Genomic DNA, 19,232 nt, shown 5'->3' with positions numbered 1-19,232 from the left:
GGCTGACATACAAGGTTAGTGGTAACAACGATACAATTCCTTGCATTGCTTCCATACACTAGCTAACATTGTCAATGAATGCATAATTGTACAGCTGAAGGTGTGGCAATGGATTTACAACGTCAAATCGAACCTGATAATGTCATAGCAGCAGATGTTCGTGGGGCTGGTGCAGGACAAGTTGATGGCACGCATCCATTGACACCAGTTACACCAGGTGGGGAATCATACGATGAAATGCTGGACAGACATCACGACAGCCTAATTGTCGAGGACGATGCAACCAGAACCACTGAGTTGATAGATGTTATTTTTGCTTCATCAATCCAGAATTTGTATGATGCAAATGGTAAGACACATCGAGGTATATAGTCATGCCCAATTACATGTGTTGTTATTGACTGACAAATCGTGTTTGATTCCATTATTTTGTACTTCAGAAATGGGGTTGCAATTTATAGATTTGGTGTCAAGTGTGCCAATAACCCACACGGGCAATATGTACGCAGCAACATTACCTGAAACTGCAGCAGCTGACGAGCCTTTCGTAGATGAGATCATAGACCTGTCAACTAGCAGTAGGGGCAGCTCCAGAGAAGCTCCAAATCCTGTTTCAGGTGTGTGCCCTATCTGTAATCCAAAAGTGTGTTAGCTATTGTAGTATAATATAAAATGAAATTAATTGCTTTGCTTCTTGGTCAGCTAATGCAGGCATGCCTGCAACTCAAACCAGAGATCTGATCGGTAAATGCCTGAAATTTCAGACGAACATTGACGGTAAGCACTTTAAGTCGGAATGACAATGCCTAGGGACAAAATGTACATCAGAATAAGAAGGAGCTAACCTTAAATTTTAAAAAAACAGGTGAGGTCTTGCTGGGATCTACCCCTGGAAATAGTGGAAATGCCACAGAAAGCTTGAAATACCAGACTTTGGTAGATGGTATGCACTCTACAGTGGAAATTCCATATGAACTTTCATCTTTGGGTGTGGTGGCATAACCATGATCGTTTTCTAGTAATGATATATGTGGGTTCAAGTCCTCCTCCAGGATTTGTAAGCACAGCAGAAGCAGTGGTGCATGATGCAGCTCCAGCTGAAGCTGATGAAGGTAATATGTAGAACAGTTATTGTACAATTTGGCATGTGAGAAACAATAAAGATGTGCGGCATGTTGAATGATACTCCCTGTCGTGCAAATACAGCTATCATGGAGGGAGAGGCGGCGTTAAACCAGGCAGCTAGCACGGTCGGTAGGAGACGTCGGAAGAGGAGTGCAAACAGGGGGAGCAGGAGATGTCGCCAAAGGATAACACATAGTCCAACCAGTCGGGGGGCATCACCGGTGGGAGGGTCAGAAGAATATGGCATCAATGGCAACACTCAGGTGGAAGATAGAAACATTGGACCAGAGATAACTGCACCAGTAGTGACAACAACTAGAGTTGCAAGCCATACATCAATCCAGCAAGGTGATGGATTGCACACAGCAGGCAGAGCGGTGTTACGGCCTATCGAAGCATCCAGGTTCCCGGGGATTACATGTGAGTAGCAGAGAGAAAATTAACTGATTTGTGCAGCGACTTGAGTTCCTGATAGCAGCGGTGATGACTTGATTCCTTCTAACCATAGCTGTAGCAAGGGGAGAAACTTCAGGTGCAGCGACTAGAACCGTTGGTGAAGTTAAAGCAGGTACTAAACTGATTTATGAATAATATTTCATATGACTGCAAGTGTGACATGGCGTTCTTGGTGGACCACAGATCATACTGACGTGGAAATGCATACAGGAGAAGACCCGATCGTGGAAACACCAGTTGAGAATGGTGCCCCAGGTTCGTACCTCTATCTAGGAAACAAATTTTCAGGCCTAATTGCACATGTATATGTGCTGGAATTGATAAAATTAGAATGTTATTTCAGATGGTGGCAACGGCGCTACGGTGGGTAGGGGAACAGGCAACGTGTCTAGACGGATGGGCGCCAACCTGAGGTTGCATGTAGGCATGGTGAGAACAATTTTCAACCCAGAAATGGGAGATACGTTCCCAGGAAAAGTAGGCATGAAGCACGAAGAGCCTCTGGGTAGGAATATTGTTGATTTCTGGGACAAGATGCTAGCAAGCACTTCAAGAGATCGCAACAAGTGCGTTCAACTATACATGTTACTGCGTGCTTAGCATTCATATTTCGAATTGTCATGGAAATTGACAGCCGTTTGTGTACAAATCAGGAAGTGGTACAAACATCTTGTGCCATACCTGGTTGTCCTTTCAGGAGAAGACTTTGTGAAGGAGTTTGGACCAGATGGCCGCTTATCTTCAGTTGGATGGGGAGCTGTGTCCCGTATGCTCATCTACAAGGAAGGGAAAATGTACGGGACCTGGAAGATCCGGTGGCGTCACATATTTGATCTTCGTTTTGTGGTAAGATGTACAATTTGTATTGAATGAATGGTTCCCCTGTTTCACTACGCATGTAAACTACATCCACGTGTGGTCTTGCAGTTGGCATTGATGTATAGGGGTGCCAACTTGGACTTTGATTACATGAATACAATGATGAGTTTTGAAGCACTGGGTTACAAGCTGCAGTGGACGAAGAAGGTAACAATCTGAACAAAAGAGCTACTACTGCATAACATGTACAGCTGGATTTAGTATGCGTAATACGTGCCATTCCCGAAATGCAGATGATGCTTCCTGTACCAATGATGGAGAGCTGGTCACTTTATGTGGTGGATGTGGAGGAGAGGCATTTGCTGGTGATGGACCCATGTGAAACATCAGAAGATAAAGAGGTGATGCAAGCCAAACACGAGGACAATGCTACCTTAATACTGGAAGGGCTTCGTCGATGCATCCATGCCAATATCGCTGGCTGGTATGTTCCATCGCAAGGATGGAGGATCAGCTACAACACTGCCATGCATGACAGTTGTAAGATGTATGTTCATATCGCCTCATAATTCTTGCTGTCAAGGTAATGCTGAATTTATCAACTGGTCGCAATGCTTACGAATGACTTGCAGTGAGGACAGCTGGCTGCACATTGTCAACTACATCAGGGAGCACACTGGATTGTACCTTCAGACTCACCTTACACCGGTAAGAGCCCATCATAGCACATAATATTTGGTGTTACCTGTGTATGGAAGTGTGAATGTCTAATCTAAGCGCCTGAACCTGCAGGCACGTTTGCTGTATCTACGCCAGTCAATCGCATATGAGGTGATCTCCATGAGAGGGAACAGGGCTGAACTGCCAGATTTCATGCTGGAGGACATCCTGCCTTTCTAAGCCGAAGATAATCGATTGGGATGATATTTTGGGACGACCTTTTACGAAGTGAACAAGACTATTGCTGCAGACGTAATCATGTTAAGGCGTGTGCGGGGGAGAGGGGAGGAATGTTAGTTGCTATCCCAGTGTGAGTGGTGTGGTGATGGTTCCAGTTTCCCCCCGGTCGTATGTAAGCCGTAGAACAGGATGACATAAATCATCTTGCATCCCTGGGTGTGGGTGTGCAAGTGATTTGGTTCAAGCGTAGCTAGTATGGTATGTTGGATTTGTAGTAATTTGAAACCTATTCAAACCACTTATAATTTGGTACTGAAGCCATGTATGCATTTGCCCTATGTTGAGATCCACGCAGAAGCTGGCAACTACATGAGCGCTACTGGAGTAGGTAACCACATGCGTATATATATTTAGAGATGACAAGCTGATGGCTCGTGGTGAAAAGCACAAATTTGGTTTGACGATGATTCAATGATTTATAAATTGCAGAAACTATGTTAAGTTGGTGACAGCTTCACGTATCTGGAATGCCGTCAAAAATAAAGGAATTTAGTTCATGCAGAACTAGTCGCTCATGATGTGTAATATGAGTGTTCTTGGACTAAAAACACATTATTTGACCTGTCACTAAATTACACCACTCCAGATGATTATGCTGGCGGCTGGCGGGTGACACAATAATCAACGGCTAAGAAAGCTTGTTGGCCACAAACATAGACAAGTTGTCCAGGAATACTTGGTCTGGCATTGTACTAATAAGTGCAGGTTCAACGTCGCATACATAGATGGTACATGATTCGGGAATATAGGAACTCCAGGACTTAACGATTACATGATCGTGGCGCGTAGGCTGGGATCCTAATACATATAGTAGGGGCAATTCCTGCGACTCGATTTAGTCATGACTTTCGCTGCGAAACATTTCAACTGGAGTCGAAAGCAGAATCTGATGGTGCGAGGACATGCCAAAGTGCGTCTCCAGCAAGTGAGGAGGAGTTTCCCTGGAGCTTCATGCACTGGTGAAGTGCTTCCCGCTTTGCTTTTGCTATGTTATGCTGTGCAGCGACGCCGTTGTGTACTTGTGAGTGGACCAGCGAATTAAAGAGCATGTAATTTGAGAAACGAGTAATCAGGGGGATGGCAATAGTACCTTTGTGATCGGCAGCTTTATCTTTTCGCCATCAAATTGGCGAGCAATGTGTATAATGCATGCACCCGTTTCATCTCTACAGACATGCAATAAGGAAAGAAGGGATCATGTTCATTAGGTACAACAATTTGCTGATGAACCAACAAAAAAACAATGCAAGAAAAACAGCGAGGCATATATATGAAAGTACCGAGTAACAGGGGTGCCATTGACTGAAGTGAACTTCGCAGTCCAGCCATCTTTGCTTGTTGGCCAGCCAGCATAATACTCGTTGAGGCAGTTGAACAGAGCATGGTGAAGCTTCCACGCAATAATTTCATCTCGCTGCTGTGTCGGAGGCTGTGGGCATTTCTGGGTGTACATCGGATCGATGACAGTAATCAAGCGTTTGACCATGTCCCAGAAAACCAGCATCCAGCCTTCAGGTCGGGGGACCGGAGTGAAGAACTAACAGGCACAAATAATTGCATCAGAATTCCGTAAGAAAAGATAGTACATGACTCTGGTTCCAAGAACAGGATGACTTTGCGAAAATAGGCGTACCAGCTGTGTTGACGTAATATCATAAATTAGATCATGAGCACCTAACTGGCTCTGAATCGACTTGGTATGCAGATAGTCAGAAGTCGATAAGACAAAGGTCTGGAATGAGTAATGAAAATGATGTCAGTATGCAAAGATATTATCTGTAGCACACCGAGGATCATAAAATTACTAACCGAGAACTCAGGTTCAATTGGATGCCTCCATGACAGATACGGTGATTCCTTGTCAGCTTCATGGTCAGCTTGGGAATAACGACGGAAGATAACTGACATTAGCTCATGGTCGATTGCAGCGTCTCCGACAAGTTGTTGCTTCAAGATGGCCCCAGTGATGCGTATTAATCGGGGTTTCTCATGCACAAGAAAGTCCCTGAGATGAAAATCAACAGTAGAACAAATAAGGATCAGCACTTATAACCGATATGAACTAAAAAATTATTGTTGACCTACAACTGGTACCTTGCTAGGTATGGGGATGATGCCGTGGCAAAGAAATCGACTAAAAGTTCCGAAACAGCTGCATGTGGTGGGTAAGGAATAACCCCTCTTGTCCATGGGTCAGTCTGGAACCCAGGCCTGAAGACATATTTGCGTCCAGGGAGTTGGGTAGTCCTCTCGCCAAACACGGTGGTGCTGCCATCAGTCGGTAGGTCGATATATAGTTCGGACGTTTGCTGGAGCACGTGTTTAGCAAAGCATGCAATTTGTTGTGTGGCAGCGGCCAGTGGTGCTTCATCTGTCCTCTGCCTCTTGGCATGCTGATGAGTTGTTGTTTCATCACGCTTCCTTCGCGAGGAGCAGCTACCATCTGTGCAAGTTAACAATAAGAGCAAGATTCCAGTTAGGATTTGAAGCAACAAACCACAAAAAATTAATGCTTACCTGAGCATGCTGACATATCAAGCCTCACTCTAGTAATTTTAGCGCCTGTAGGAGTCTGCAAGGAATCCCCTCCTGATGACAGTATAGATTAGGTGAATTCCCATGGCATCGAAGCATAAAAAAACAAATTTCAGGTAGAAAATGAAAGGACCTTGTGCGATATCGAAGCTCTAGCTGGGCAGTCAGTGAAGCCCCTGGCTGTGCAGCATATGCACCTTGAGCTCAGTGCATCCATGAGTTTGTCAACGAACTTGATCATGTCTGCCTGAATATTAACACGGGCTGTGTTGATTTCGCGCTGGCACCGGGCATTCTGCTCCTTCAGCAAAATCGAAATCAGATGGGAAGCCTGGAAAAAAACATAAGTACAAAGCATTAAGAAAACGACAACAAAAACTGTTGAGCTGGAACGCCAATGAGTAACATGAATAAATATGAAGAACTAAGGAAAAACATCTGCATACAATTCTAGGGTACCGCCTATGCATATGTTGTGCAAGATCAATTGGTCCAAGCATACGCTGCGGTGTTTGCGCATCCATGGTGCCAAGCATTGCCTGCACCCCCCCTTCATCTGATGCTAGGTCGTCACCGCCGGAACGGGCGTCGTTGCAACCGCTTGCTCCCTGGATGCTCATATCAGGATCAAAATCTGGGTGCTTCCGACGAGTATAGCATACATCTTCGTCCGGCCGAGACTGAAAAATCGAAAGATGAGACAGTCAGTAATCATGCATACATTAAAGTGCAAATATAACTCAGGAATCCAGTCATCACCTTACAGTTGTAGAACGACAACACGCTAGTGCCAATGTCAGTTGCCATAGTTATCATCCTTCTTATAGTTGGCTGGTCAAATATACTTATCTGAGGTAGAACATCGTGTTTTTTGTTGAACATCCCTAAGTCAACATTGTCGAGGAAAAATACCTGAAGGCATACATTATTTCACGTCAACCCTGTGGAAACTTTCCAAACTGCATGTTTGCACATGATAGAATGCATTCAGTTAAAAGAACTAACCTGCAACCACAGATGGCAGCCAACCAAATTAGTCCCCAAGTTGCCTGCCAGCATGTCGTTTTTGAGCCGACGGACTGCCTCCAACAGAACCTCCAGTACATACTCACACCAGTTGAATTGAGATATGGTCTCAGTATCAGCTAGTGCACCCCAGTAATCTATCGTAGCATAGTCATGTTTGGTTGTTGGGGCCAATACATGACCCATTACGAAAATGACAAATGCTATCTGAAAGCAGTCCTTCTCGAGCTTGCTAGATGACTCGCTAATGTCTCTGATAAGGAATTCCTCTGCCGCCTTGAGACTGTGCACCCCAGTTTTGTCCATCCCAAGTGTGGTTTTGATGAAATTTATGGCCTCAGGTTTTATAAAACCATCACGGCCTCTCACATTCCGGTGACCACAAGGGATACCGAATACCTTATGGACATCATCTGCCCAAAACTTTAGAGTCTTCGTATCTGATAGTACGATTGCACGTCGCCTAATGCTGACCTTACTCATTGTCCATGCACTGAATTTAAGGTTTAGTTTGGAGATGGCACGGAGCTGAAGCATACCACCAAACCCAATTTCTGTAACCAACCACCTCTTGAAATCGTCAAACGTTTGAATTACTTCAACAGCTCTCTTGACTGAAATCCGAGAAGTTGGTGCTGGTGGCGCCTGTCCTTGATTTCCACCGGGCGATTGTCCAGATCTTTGGGGTCTAACTCCTTCAGATACATCATCTCCATCACAGCTTGCCGCGTTAGACATGATTGCAGACTGAAAAATTTATATACTTGTCCATTAAAAAAGATACAGACCAGAAATTTTGCAGTAGAGAATGCATATGGGGGGTGATCATATTCAGGCAAATCTGCTTGACTAAGCCTACGGCTGTGCATCCAGTATGATAAGGTGAACCCTTCATGAATCAATTGCTGGTCCGAAACAAATCCATTCCTACTAATTTATGAAGGATCCAAACTGATAACGAAGGACATGCAGACAAGATCTAGACTTGTGTTGATAACCGAAATTCTAATTGCTAGGCAATAATAAGTACAGGCATTTTCCAAGCAGGGCAAGATTGCCGCTAGAAATCCCTACCGAGTTCAGATCGGATCCAGCCCCAAAAACACGCTTACCGAGTATAACTACGAGTGGGGGGCCATATAAGATGTACTGATGGATGGGGATTAATCAGCGAGCGTACCTGCCGTAGTTCACCGCGCGCTGCACACCGAGCCCGGCGAAGGCGAGGGTGATTCTTTGCCGGAGACGAACAGCGGCCTGAGCAGCTAGCGGGGCCAGATGGGGAACCAGCAGCGAGCAACACGGGGTAATGAGATAAGGCAAGCGCCTGAATGGGAAGTTTGGTGCGTCTGATTTATTGCCAGGGACTGGTAGGTTCGACGGACAGGCTGTATACAGTGGTTCGTGTTAACAAATATTTGCGTCTCTGTGTCAACAAACACTTATTTTATTACTGGCCACAAGCCCACAGCCATGATTACAAATTTCTGCTAGAAACCATACAGATAATTCCATGACCAAATCAACTAACCAGATCAACTACCTGTTAAGAAGGTAAACTATCCTGACTAGAGCGACTAACATAAGCACTGCAACCACCAACAGGGCGCGTACTAACATAACAAGCACCTTCACTTGTGGACCAGCCTGGGCCTGGGACGCCAGAGCCTTTCCTTTCCATCGCTGCTGCTCCACTCGTACATCTGCCGGCACCTCCCCTCCGCGCCTCCATTGCTCGACTTGTTCGCCAGGATTAACTCGACGGTGCAAGTAAGGTGCCGGGTGTGAATGCGCCGGGACAACTAGCCGATCTGCCAGCAGCTGGCTGCCTATGAGCTGCGCACGGTACTCTTCGGAAGATCTCATGAATCCACACCTCTGCAGAGAGAGAAGCGAAGCAGAAATCAGAACGAAAATTGCAGATCAAGAAACCTTAATCTACATTACGCTGAGAATCTTACTTCCTTGTTGACAAACTTGTAGAATCGACGACCCGCGTTCACTCCATGACGAGCAATCCAAGAGTACACCCGGCCGCCGCACTCTGTGCAAGGAACCAGGGGTAAGATTTCATCCTGACCTACGGAGGAAGATGATGCGGACATGGTTGAGAATGAGCTGCTACTGGCTACGGCTCGGCTACGAAAACATGGAGCTACAAATCTGAGTGGAGGAATCCAACGCTAGAGTTGACGTGATTAAGTAGAATATGAACCGTGCCGCGTAAGATTGCTGGGTCGGTCCAACGGGAGAAAACAATAAATGGTGGTTGGTGGCGCCGTCAGTACTGAATCCCCTTGGAGACGGCTCATATCGTCTAGGACTTTCTGATCCGAGAGGCTGAGTTTCTGTTCCGCGACGGGGCTCGGTTACGGCGTCTCATTCAATACGTCGAACTGCTGGGCCATGGGCCATAAGAAAAATTCTGGACTGAAAATTCCAACTGGAAAATAGCGAAACACAGACACACATCATGAGAGAAGCGAAAGGTACAGATAAAGAGAGCACTGCAGCTCATGATCAAATAAGCACTTTCAAAACTTGGGCACAAACTATTCTATTCTTGATAGGTGCCAATATGTAGCCGGTAACTTGGTCAATTCCCAATTTGGACTAAACGCACTAAGAACGTCATCTACTCATAAAGAGAGGTTCTTTTATGACGAAAATCGGATGAAAACCTACATGTGAAAAAGGGAAAAGAACCATGAGAAAAAAGATTGGTGCCAAGACAAGGAGCATCCCAGCCAGCAGACACCAACACGCCCAGAAGGATGGACACAAGTAGATCTGTGGAGTCATAGAGTGATCATAATACCAAGATTTGGTGAGTTGCCGAGAACACAATCGTGTGTTCCATTCCTCACAGTGTAACACATGAGAATCTCCTAGCATGATCACATGCCCCGTTAGAAGGGGCAAGATATTAGAGCAATGCTAGCCGATAGAGTGACGAAGAACATGAACCTTGACTTCTGTACGGATTTTGTCACTACTTAGAGCATCTCCAATAGACGGTCCAAATGTAAAAATACCTAACTTTTGGACCGTCTGGGGCAAAAAACGCTGCTCCAACAGACGGTCCATATGTAAAAAAAATTGGACCACAGCCTTTTCGTGATGTAAAATACAAAACCTCGCGGTGCAAATTTACATCACGAGATGCATCTGGTCCAAATTCGGCGATTGCCCGCCAACGCCCAACCGCCACTTCATTTCATTTCACAGCCACGCTTGTCCGCCCGCCCGAACACCAGTCGGCCGGAATCCGCCGCCGCCACCGCCTAAATCCCCGTCGTCATCGCCGCCACCGCCCCAAATCGCGGCGCCGCCCTCCGCCAGCCTCACCCCCGTCGCCTCCCTCGCCGGAAGCCGTCTCGCAGCCGCCCGGGCGCCGCCGAATCGGGAGGCAGCCGCGGTGGGATTCGGCGCCTCCAGTGGTCTGGCTGCCCATGTAGGCCTTCGCCGGGTCCTTAGGCCTCCGCCTGCCTCCGCCGCGCGCCGCTGCTCGCTGGCCCGCCCCGTTGCCACCGCCTCCCGGCCCCGCCGCCGCCTCGCTGACCCTGTCCAGCCGAGCTGCCGTCGCTGCTGGCCCGTGCAGCGTGCCTGTGCCTTTGCTCGTGGTGTTCGCGTCGGCTGCTGCCCGCCTCCGTCGTTGCTGGCCGGCAAAGGAGCACGTACAGGGGAGCTCGGGCTCCGGCCATGGCGACCACGAACGAGCGCGGGAGCGGTGGCAAACGACACCGATCGAAGGGGGGAAATAGGGGGATTGGGAGAGGAGCTCATCACGGGGAGGATGGCGCGCTCGGGAAGGTTGGGAGAGCTTGATGGCGACGGATTTGACGAAGGCGGCCGACGTCCCGAGGTTGAAGAAGACGATCAAGGCGATTTTACATCTTCATTTTGGACCATCTGTTGGAGTTGCTCTTTTGGACCATCAATTTGGACCATCTGTTAGAGTTGAGCTTTTTTCGGAGCTCCAAAACGCTCTTTTTCGCGGTCCAAAGTTTACATCTCCGGTTTTGGACCGCCAAATTTTGGACCAACTATTGGAGATGCTCTTAGGTTTCAGAAAACCTGATTTCCCTCATTTATCGGAAAAACAGATTTCACTCATTTGAAAAAACTCATTATAGTCAATTAGAAGAATGTATTTCATTCATTTTAAGAAATTGATTTAACCAAAATTTAAGAATTCACTCATTTAAATAAAAAGACGGATTTCACTCCTTTGGATAGGCAGATTTCACTCATTTCAAAAATTGATTTCACTCATTAAATAAAATCCATTCATCTAAATAAATATTTTGACTATTTTTTCCCACTAGTTTTCAAAAAACAGGTTTCACTAATTTCAAGAGAATAATTTAATATATTGAAAACCAGATTTCACTCAATGGTCTTGTTTTAAGCAGTTTCCCAAACTGAAATAGAATAAGTGAAATAAGGGGATTGATACGTTGCTTTTAAACATGTTTGAAATATATTCAGGATTGATCTTATTCTAAAGGTCTTGGTGCCTGGAGTTCAAATATATAAAGTATTTCAAAAACAAAATTATAGTTTAAGAGGTATGAATGATTGAAGTTGTCAAAGAGAAAATAAAGGCGGGGATTTTTTCTCCCTGGCTTCATGTACGTGCGAGAGTGAGGACAGAGAGGGCACCACGCATGCGTCAGGTACTTCGTAGGGACCACTGAGTGATTGGACTTTGGCGTGAGTGAAGGTCAAGCTCACCGGCCAGCCAAGAAAACTTATGGAATGGACATTGGAAAGTAAGAGTACCCTCAAAGCTCAAGGTACTTTTGTGGAGGCAGATTCATCATCCGTTACCCACACACGCTGTTCTAGCACATAAGAAATGGCACACAACATCATGTATGTGCAATACTTGTGACGCGGAAGACTCATGTAGACATTCTTTAATATAAGTTACAGGGGATTGAACTAATCGCTGACCATCTAAGGGAGAGATAGGAACCAAATGTGTGACAATGGTATTATCTAAGGGAGAGAAAGCAACCAAATGTGAGACAATGGTATTAGGGTTTTACAGAGCCCACTACCCGCGCATGCAGGATGAAGATGGTGTCATTTGTAATTTATTTTTTCTTTTGGGGATGCCTTGCGAAAGTTCACCACTTCTTTTGAGGTACAATAAAGATTTGGTATTGTAATATATGGCCATTGGACTTTCCCAAATTTTTTTGAAAGAATTCTTCTAATGCATGCATGAGGTGTACCTCGATCACCAAAAGATGGAAGTCTCTTACGAATTGGGGTGGTACCCATATTCCCCGTGCTCATACTCCCTCCGGTTTTATTTAGTCCGCATATTAGCTTTCATCAAAGTCAACCATTAAAAACTTTGACAAAGTCATCCAATATGGAATGCATTGTTTCTTTGCCTTCTCTAGGCAATTCATTCGCTAAATTGGATGGACCGTGACGACCGAGACGTGCGATGGCGAGTCTCCTTCGCCGCCGACCTCATGACGGGCTCTCTCCGATTCGCCGACGAGGAGGTCATTCTCCGGCGAGGGGCGTTGCGGCTCGTACTCCTGGACGAGCATGGCGTCGTCGTGGATGCACGCTACCTTCGCAAGAGCGAATCCATCGACATTGGGGACGTGGTCTCGTTCCCCTGCTATTTCGTGAAGATCCGAGATCGATCGGCGGTGGCGGGCTCGCCGGCAGGGGGTACGATGGAGGAAGCGAGATCGCCAGGCGCGGTACATGGAAGCAACGTGGGGCGGTGCACGGAGGACCAGCTGCGGTGCGACACGAGCCCGACCTCCCGCCCCCACCCATCCATGGCGGATGTGCGACACGTGGGTGCGCATCCAGGCATCCATTCTCGTCCACGGGCACGCGGTGAGGGTATAAAATCTCAGCCTCGCCCGCTGCTTGACCTAGACTCCGTACTCACCCACCTCTGGACGGCGGAAAAAAAACTAGATCGAGATCTACTGGGGATTGGGGGTGGTGGAGAGGCAAGGTAGGCGGAGACCCTCGATCCTTCGCGGAGGTGGCTGCCTCACCTCCCATGGCGGCTGATGTGGGGCGCGAGTACTAGGGGGAGCGGCATCAAGGCGCGGATGCGGGCCGCGCTGGGCGCGACATGGATGCGGCGCGGGAAGGAACGCCGGCCGCAGAAACGGCCGTGGCGGCGACAAGAGCAAGTACTCCTGGAAGCGAAGCGAGGGCGACGGCGACCGCACCATCTCTGCCTCATCCAACCTCGCCTCTCCTTCAGACGATACCTCTGGCTGGGATGTGGCGGCGGCGCCAAGGCGCCATGATCCCCAGGATGGAGGTGTCTGGGTGGAGAAGAAGCGCTCGGCGATGGCATCGGAGGACTCAGGGAGCGGGCACCAGACTTCATCCCCGATCCGCCGCCCGCATGGCAAACAGAATATCCCTCAGGTGCCTATCCTATCCCCTGCCCCATATGCAAGTCGAATGAACATCCTCCTGCTCGATGTCCTCAAGTTTTTTGTGAGCGATGTAACAAATTAGGGCATCTGGCTTCAGTTTGCATGACATTTCTTCCTTGGGAGTGTATTGCTCTGATGTGTGCATTTCAATCTAAGGGGCTGGGGTTTTACTACATCCATGATTCTTGCACAGCCAATCAGCTTAAGGAGAGATCCAATAATATTGTTGTGACTATTGTTGAGGGTGAAACGTCGACCAGGCAGATGGAGTTAGATTTATCTGACTACCTTGCCACAGGATGGCGCTACTCAGCCCATGCCATTGGTCCTGGGGTGTTCGTGGTTCGATTTTCTAATCCTTGAGGTGTTGCTCAAATCTGCTATGTGGGTACTGTTACTCTGAAAACAAGTGGGGCTGTTATACATGCCACCCATTGGTCATCAGCTGTGGGATCGAAGGGAGTTATGGAAACTGCTTGGGTGAAAGTGATCAATGTACCTCTGGATAAGAGAAGTCAGAGAAATATAGCTTTTGTTGCCTCGCTGGTGGGGGTTCCCCTGGAGATTGATGCTGCAACTTTGCATCGTCTTGCTTCTGTCTGTGTGAAACTAGGATGCAGGAATGCTGATGCTATACCTGGGGTAGCTGAGGCAGTTCTAGGGGGCATTTCTATGATTTTTTTCTATGAGGTGGAGCAGGTGCTGGTTAGGGATCCAAACCATGAAGAAATGGGATAAAGGTGTCTCCTAACCCTGATAGAGGAAACCCTAAAAGACCTATGCAGGATGTGACTCCTGGAGCTCAGATGGGCAGCTCTTCAACTGGGCTTGGGGGGGAATCTCTCCCCATTCCCCAACCAGAAGTGCCTGACCCGATTCGGGAGTCACAGGAGAGTATGGAGTCTGATGACTCTCTCCATACTACTCTTCTCATTGAAACCATGGCATATGATCAGGAGCAGGGAGAGAAAGAAAAAGTAAGTTCACCTTTCCAACAAACCTTGATGAAGTTTAATCCTGGTTATAAAGAGGCAGTGAAAACCTATTCTGATGTGGTCAAATCCTCTCCACAGGTTGTGGAAATGGTGGGCCAACATGATTCGACGCTGAAAGTGACCAGTGAGTACATGGTGGGGTCCCCTGAGATGAATGCTAAGGTGATTCCCACTCCCCCTTTAGTCACTGAGGAGAATCTGTGCTTCAGTTTGAGGAATGTGCAGAATAAACTGGAGCGAGTGGAGGACAAGGCTGCGGCTGCAGCAAAAAAGAGGAACATGGAAGGTAACACAACGAAACCTAACTCCTTTGATGCTTTGTCTGATCCTGTTCTCATTCTTAGAGCTATTAAGATGGGTGTAGATATTCCAAATTCTGATTTTGCTAATATTGATATATTAGAACTGGAAAGAGCCAGAAATAGAGATTCCTTAGATGAAAAGGAAGATAGTAAGGGTGACAATAATAATATTCTACTATTGACTAATGGGAAAGGAGACCAGACCCCCTTGGACATGATATGGAGTGAGGAGAATGAGATGGATGAGGAACCCTTTACTATAGTTCGGTCTAGAAAGAAAAAAGAAAGAAAGGTTAATGCTGTCATATCTAGACCAGTAACTAGGAGTCAAAAAGGTAAGAAAAATCCTGAAAAATGCAGTGGTAGCCCTACCTTGCCTCCTGGTAGGAATGCCAAACGGGGAAAAAATCTAATGTTATCAAATGAATGGCATCTTTTGGAATTGCAGGGGAGCAGGTAAAAGAGGAATGAGTACCTGTTTCTCTGACATGATTAAAGATCATTCCCTAGATTTCATTTGCCTTCAAGATACTATGAAGAAAAGCTTTCCTCCTTAAAGTCTTAGGAAAATAGACCCTGCGGATAGATTTGATTGGAATTGGTTTCCATGTATCGGTAAGGCAGGTGGTATCCTTTGTGGTATTAAGAGAGAAACCTTAGAAGTTGTCTCCTGGATTCCTGGTAGGTTTTGCTTGCAAGCCAACCTCTATGATCTTAACCTTAAGACGACTTCCTTGTGGAGTTAGCCTTGATGTGTGCTCACACGCAAGTCCCCTATATAGTGGATGGTGATTTCAATATCATTAGAGAAAACTGTGAGAAGAACAAAACCATGAACCGATCCCCTTATATGGATAAGTTCAACTCCATCATAGATTCACTAAGCCTTCAGGAGATATACATGGGAGGGGGCAAATACACATGGACTAATAATCAAAACCACCCCACCCTGGAGAAACTTGATAGAATTTTGATGAGTTTTGATTGGGAGGACTTGTTCCCTTTGGTTACAGTTCGTAAATTGGTTAGAGATGTTTCCGACCACAACCCACTCCTCCTGTCCTCGGGAACGAAGAAAATGGATACGTCCCACCAACATGAGTTCAGATTTGAGCTCAGCTGGCTGCGAGATGAAAACTTCTACCCCACTGCCAAAAAGATCTGGGAACAACCAGTCCGGGCTGATGATCCTATTGATATCCTTAATATCAAATTGAAATGGTTCAAACAATACTTTAAAGGGTGGGGTTCGAATGTCTTTGGCCATGTTAGAAAAAGAAAGAAAGAGATCAAATTGGAATTGGAAGAAATTGAACGTATAGAAGAGGAAGGACCTCTCGACCCTGATGTGTATGAGAGGAAAACCTCCTTACAAATAGAGCTCAATGAGATTCTTAATAACGAAGAGTTGTACTGGCTACAACAATCGAATGGGCGATGGCTTTTAAAAGGTGATCTTAATACAGCCTTTTATCATAGAGTGGCGAATGGAAAAAAGAGAAAGAACACCATTCAATCTTTCACGGATGGGGACGTTGTGATTGAGGGGACCACCAACCTTTTAGCTCATGCCACAGCTTACTACAAGGATCTGTTTGGCCCTGCTAGAGGAAATCTCTTTCACTTATCCCCTAATATGTGGGCTGAGAATGAAAAACTCACTGATCATGACAACTTTCTCCTCACCGGCAAATTCACAGAAGAAGAAGAAGTGAAAAAAAACTGTTTTGGCATGAATAGCAACCGAGCTCCTGGCCCGGATAACATACCAGCTGAGTTTTATAAACACTGCTGGGACTTTGTTAAAAATGATATTATGCGCTTGTTTGATTCTTTTCACGACAACACTTTAGATGTTGCTCGCCTGAGTTATGGGGTGATCACCCTTATCCCCAAAATGAATGGAGCTAAGAAAATCCAACAATATAGACCGATTTGCCTTCTCCGTTGCCCATACAAACTTATCACTAAAGTTTTGGACAACATAGTGGCTATTTTTGCTGATATGCTCATCAACAAACATCAAAATGCCTTCATAAAGCATAGAAACATTATGGATGGCATTTTGACCCTGCATGAAATTCTTCACCACACGCAGTGAAAAAAAAGAGTTGGTGTGGTGCTGAAACGAGACATCAAAAAAGCCTACGATAAAATCAATTGGGATTTCCTTCTTGAGTGTCATAGGAATGGGGGCTTTGGCCCTGTGTGGTGTGGCTCGGTCCAGAAAATCCTTAATAATGGGACTATTAGCATTAAGTTGAATAATGAAAAAGTTCCTTATTTCCAGAGTTACAAAGGGGTGCGGCAAGGTCTGGCCGTACTCACCTTTTTTGTTCAATATGGTTGTGGAAGCCCTATCCAAAATGATCCTTAATGCTCAAAAAGAAAAAATGCTGACAGGTCTGGCCCCGGACCTGATTAATGGGGGGGGGGGTGGCTATCCTCTAGTATGCAGACGATACTGTCATTTTCTTTGAGCATGACAAAGAAGCTGCGGTCAATTTAAAGCTCTTGCTATATATCCTTGAACTCATGTATGGGCTTAAAATAAATTTCCTGAAGAGCGAAATCTTATGTATATATAGGGGGAAATGATGACATACTAACTTTCTACGCTGATCTCTTCAATTTCTAGATTGGTCACTTCCCTATGAAATATTTAGGGGTGCCTGTGAGCTATTCTATACTCCGTGCTTTAGACTGGAGCTTTGTGGATGATAAATTCCTCAGATGTTGTGAATCCTGGATTGGTAATGCAGCGTCTTCAGGGGGAAGACTAACCCTACTCAACTCCTCCCTTACTAATATCATCTTCTACTACATGTCTATGCTTACGCTTCCTAAGAAGATCATTGAAAAATTAGAAAAGCATAGAAAAAAGTTTTTTTGGCAAGAGAATGATGGTCGTAGAAGATATCACTTGGTCAAGTGGTCTAGAATCTGTAGATCTAAGAACAAAGGAGGATTATGAGTTAAAGATCTACATAGACAAAATATTAGTCTCCTCACCAAGTGGTGGTGGAAACTGGAAACTCAACAAGGCCTTCGGCAGGACATGATCCGTGCTAAATATTTCAGAAATGATACGGTACCCTCGGTGAAAAGTAAATTTGGGGATTCCCCCATCTAGAAAGCTATTATGAAAGTAAAGGAGGTATATTTGGCAGGAAGAAAAGTGATTTTGAACTCTGGGAATATGGCCAAAGTATGGAATGACCCTATCAGAGGTGATGCTCCTCTGCAAGACCAATTTCCGGCCTTATTCAGCATATGCAATTATCAGGAAATCACTGTTGCTGAGTTTAGAAACTTCGAGGGCAATGATCTCTTTAGAAGAAACCTACATCCTTCCCTTACGGATCAGTGGAACGATCTTGTTAGGGTGGTTAACTCCTGGCATTTATCTGGTGAATCCGATCAAATTAGCTGGTCTTTGGGCCAAAAAAGTAAGTTTTCGACCAAATCAGTCTAGACCTATTTGGAACGACACCTGGCTGGGTGTGATTACAGGTGGATCTGGAAAGCTAAGATTCCCCTCAAAATCCAAATATTTCTTTGGCAATTGTTTCAAGACGCAATTCTGACGCGAGAAGTCATGAAGAGGCAAAATTGGGCAGGCAATCCTAGATGCTCGTTCTGCAGAAATGTTGAAACTTCGCAACATCTTTTTTTCACCTGTCCTGTTGCTCGGGTGGTTTGGAGGACGGTTGGGTGTGTGTTCGGCACATCTCTTTGCCCGAACAATATCTGGCAGTATTTCTCCTGGTGTTACATATTCCTTCCTGATGGGGCTAAGTTTAATACCTTTGGTTTGGCAGCCGTTTGCTGGGCAATCTGGAACTGTCATAACCAGGCTACTTTTGAACAAAAAATGCTTAAGACTCCATTTAATGTGGTGTGTGCTGCTTGTGGTTTTTTTTACATACTAGGCAGGTTTGATGGCTAGTGATGACCGGGAGGCCATGGAGCGCGGAGCCAAGATGCTCGGGTCCAATGCTTCGACAATGATGAGAATCTGTGCGGCTCCAACCAATTCAGCGATGGACCGATGCTCTCTCTGATGCTTTGGATTTACTTTTGCCAGGATAGTTGTCTCACTCTGTTAGACTATGTATAGCTGCTGTACCTATGTACGTATTGTAACACAACCATTATATATAATGAGATAAGCCACCCCTAGAGGGTTGTGCTGGTTCCCAAAACTTATTGTCTTACATGGTATCACGCTAGGTTACGATCGCTTCCACTTCTAAACCCTAATACCCGCACCGCCGCCGCAGCCGCCGCCGCCTTCACCGCCGCCGCCGCGCCACCGATCGCGCCGCCGCCATGTCGAGCGCCGCCACCACCGGTTCCACTGCTGCGGGCTTCCTCCCGGCCTCTCTTGCGGCTCTGCTCAACCTCCCGCTCGATGCCGTCTCCGTTCCGGCTCCGATCGGGACAAGGAGCATCGGCTCCGTCTTCTCCACGCCGCCGGCGCCCTCGCTCGGGCGTGACCTCGTGGTCCACACCGCGGCGCCGCCGTCCACTGCGGATTCCGTAGGCGTCGTCCCGCCGCTCCTGTCGCGAGCGGA

General features: G+C 46.3%; 1 protein-coding gene across 1 annotated transcript; it reads left to right on the top strand.

Annotated features, from left to right (window-relative positions):
* The first annotated feature begins 13,094 nt into the window (after positions 1-13,094).
* Positions 13,095-18,786, top strand: LOC119331846. The gene is made up of 3 exons (XM_037605021.1): positions 13,095-14,335; positions 14,432-14,639; positions 18,588-18,786. Exons 1-3 carry the CDS (start codon positions 14,138-14,140, stop codon positions 18,602-18,604), a joined length of 423 nt encoding a protein of 140 aa, XP_037460918.1. The 5' UTR covers positions 13,095-14,137; the 3' UTR covers positions 18,605-18,786.
* Positions 18,787-19,232: the final 446 nt, after the last annotated feature.

This window comes from Triticum dicoccoides, chromosome 7A (assembly GCF_002162155.2).
Source record: "Triticum dicoccoides isolate Atlit2015 ecotype Zavitan chromosome 7A, WEW_v2.0, whole genome shotgun sequence".
Classification (NCBI taxonomy): Eukaryota; Viridiplantae; Streptophyta; class Magnoliopsida; order Poales; family Poaceae; genus Triticum; species Triticum dicoccoides.
Note: the sequence above shows the minus strand (reverse complement) of the source record. Positions and strands in the feature narration are given on the sequence as shown.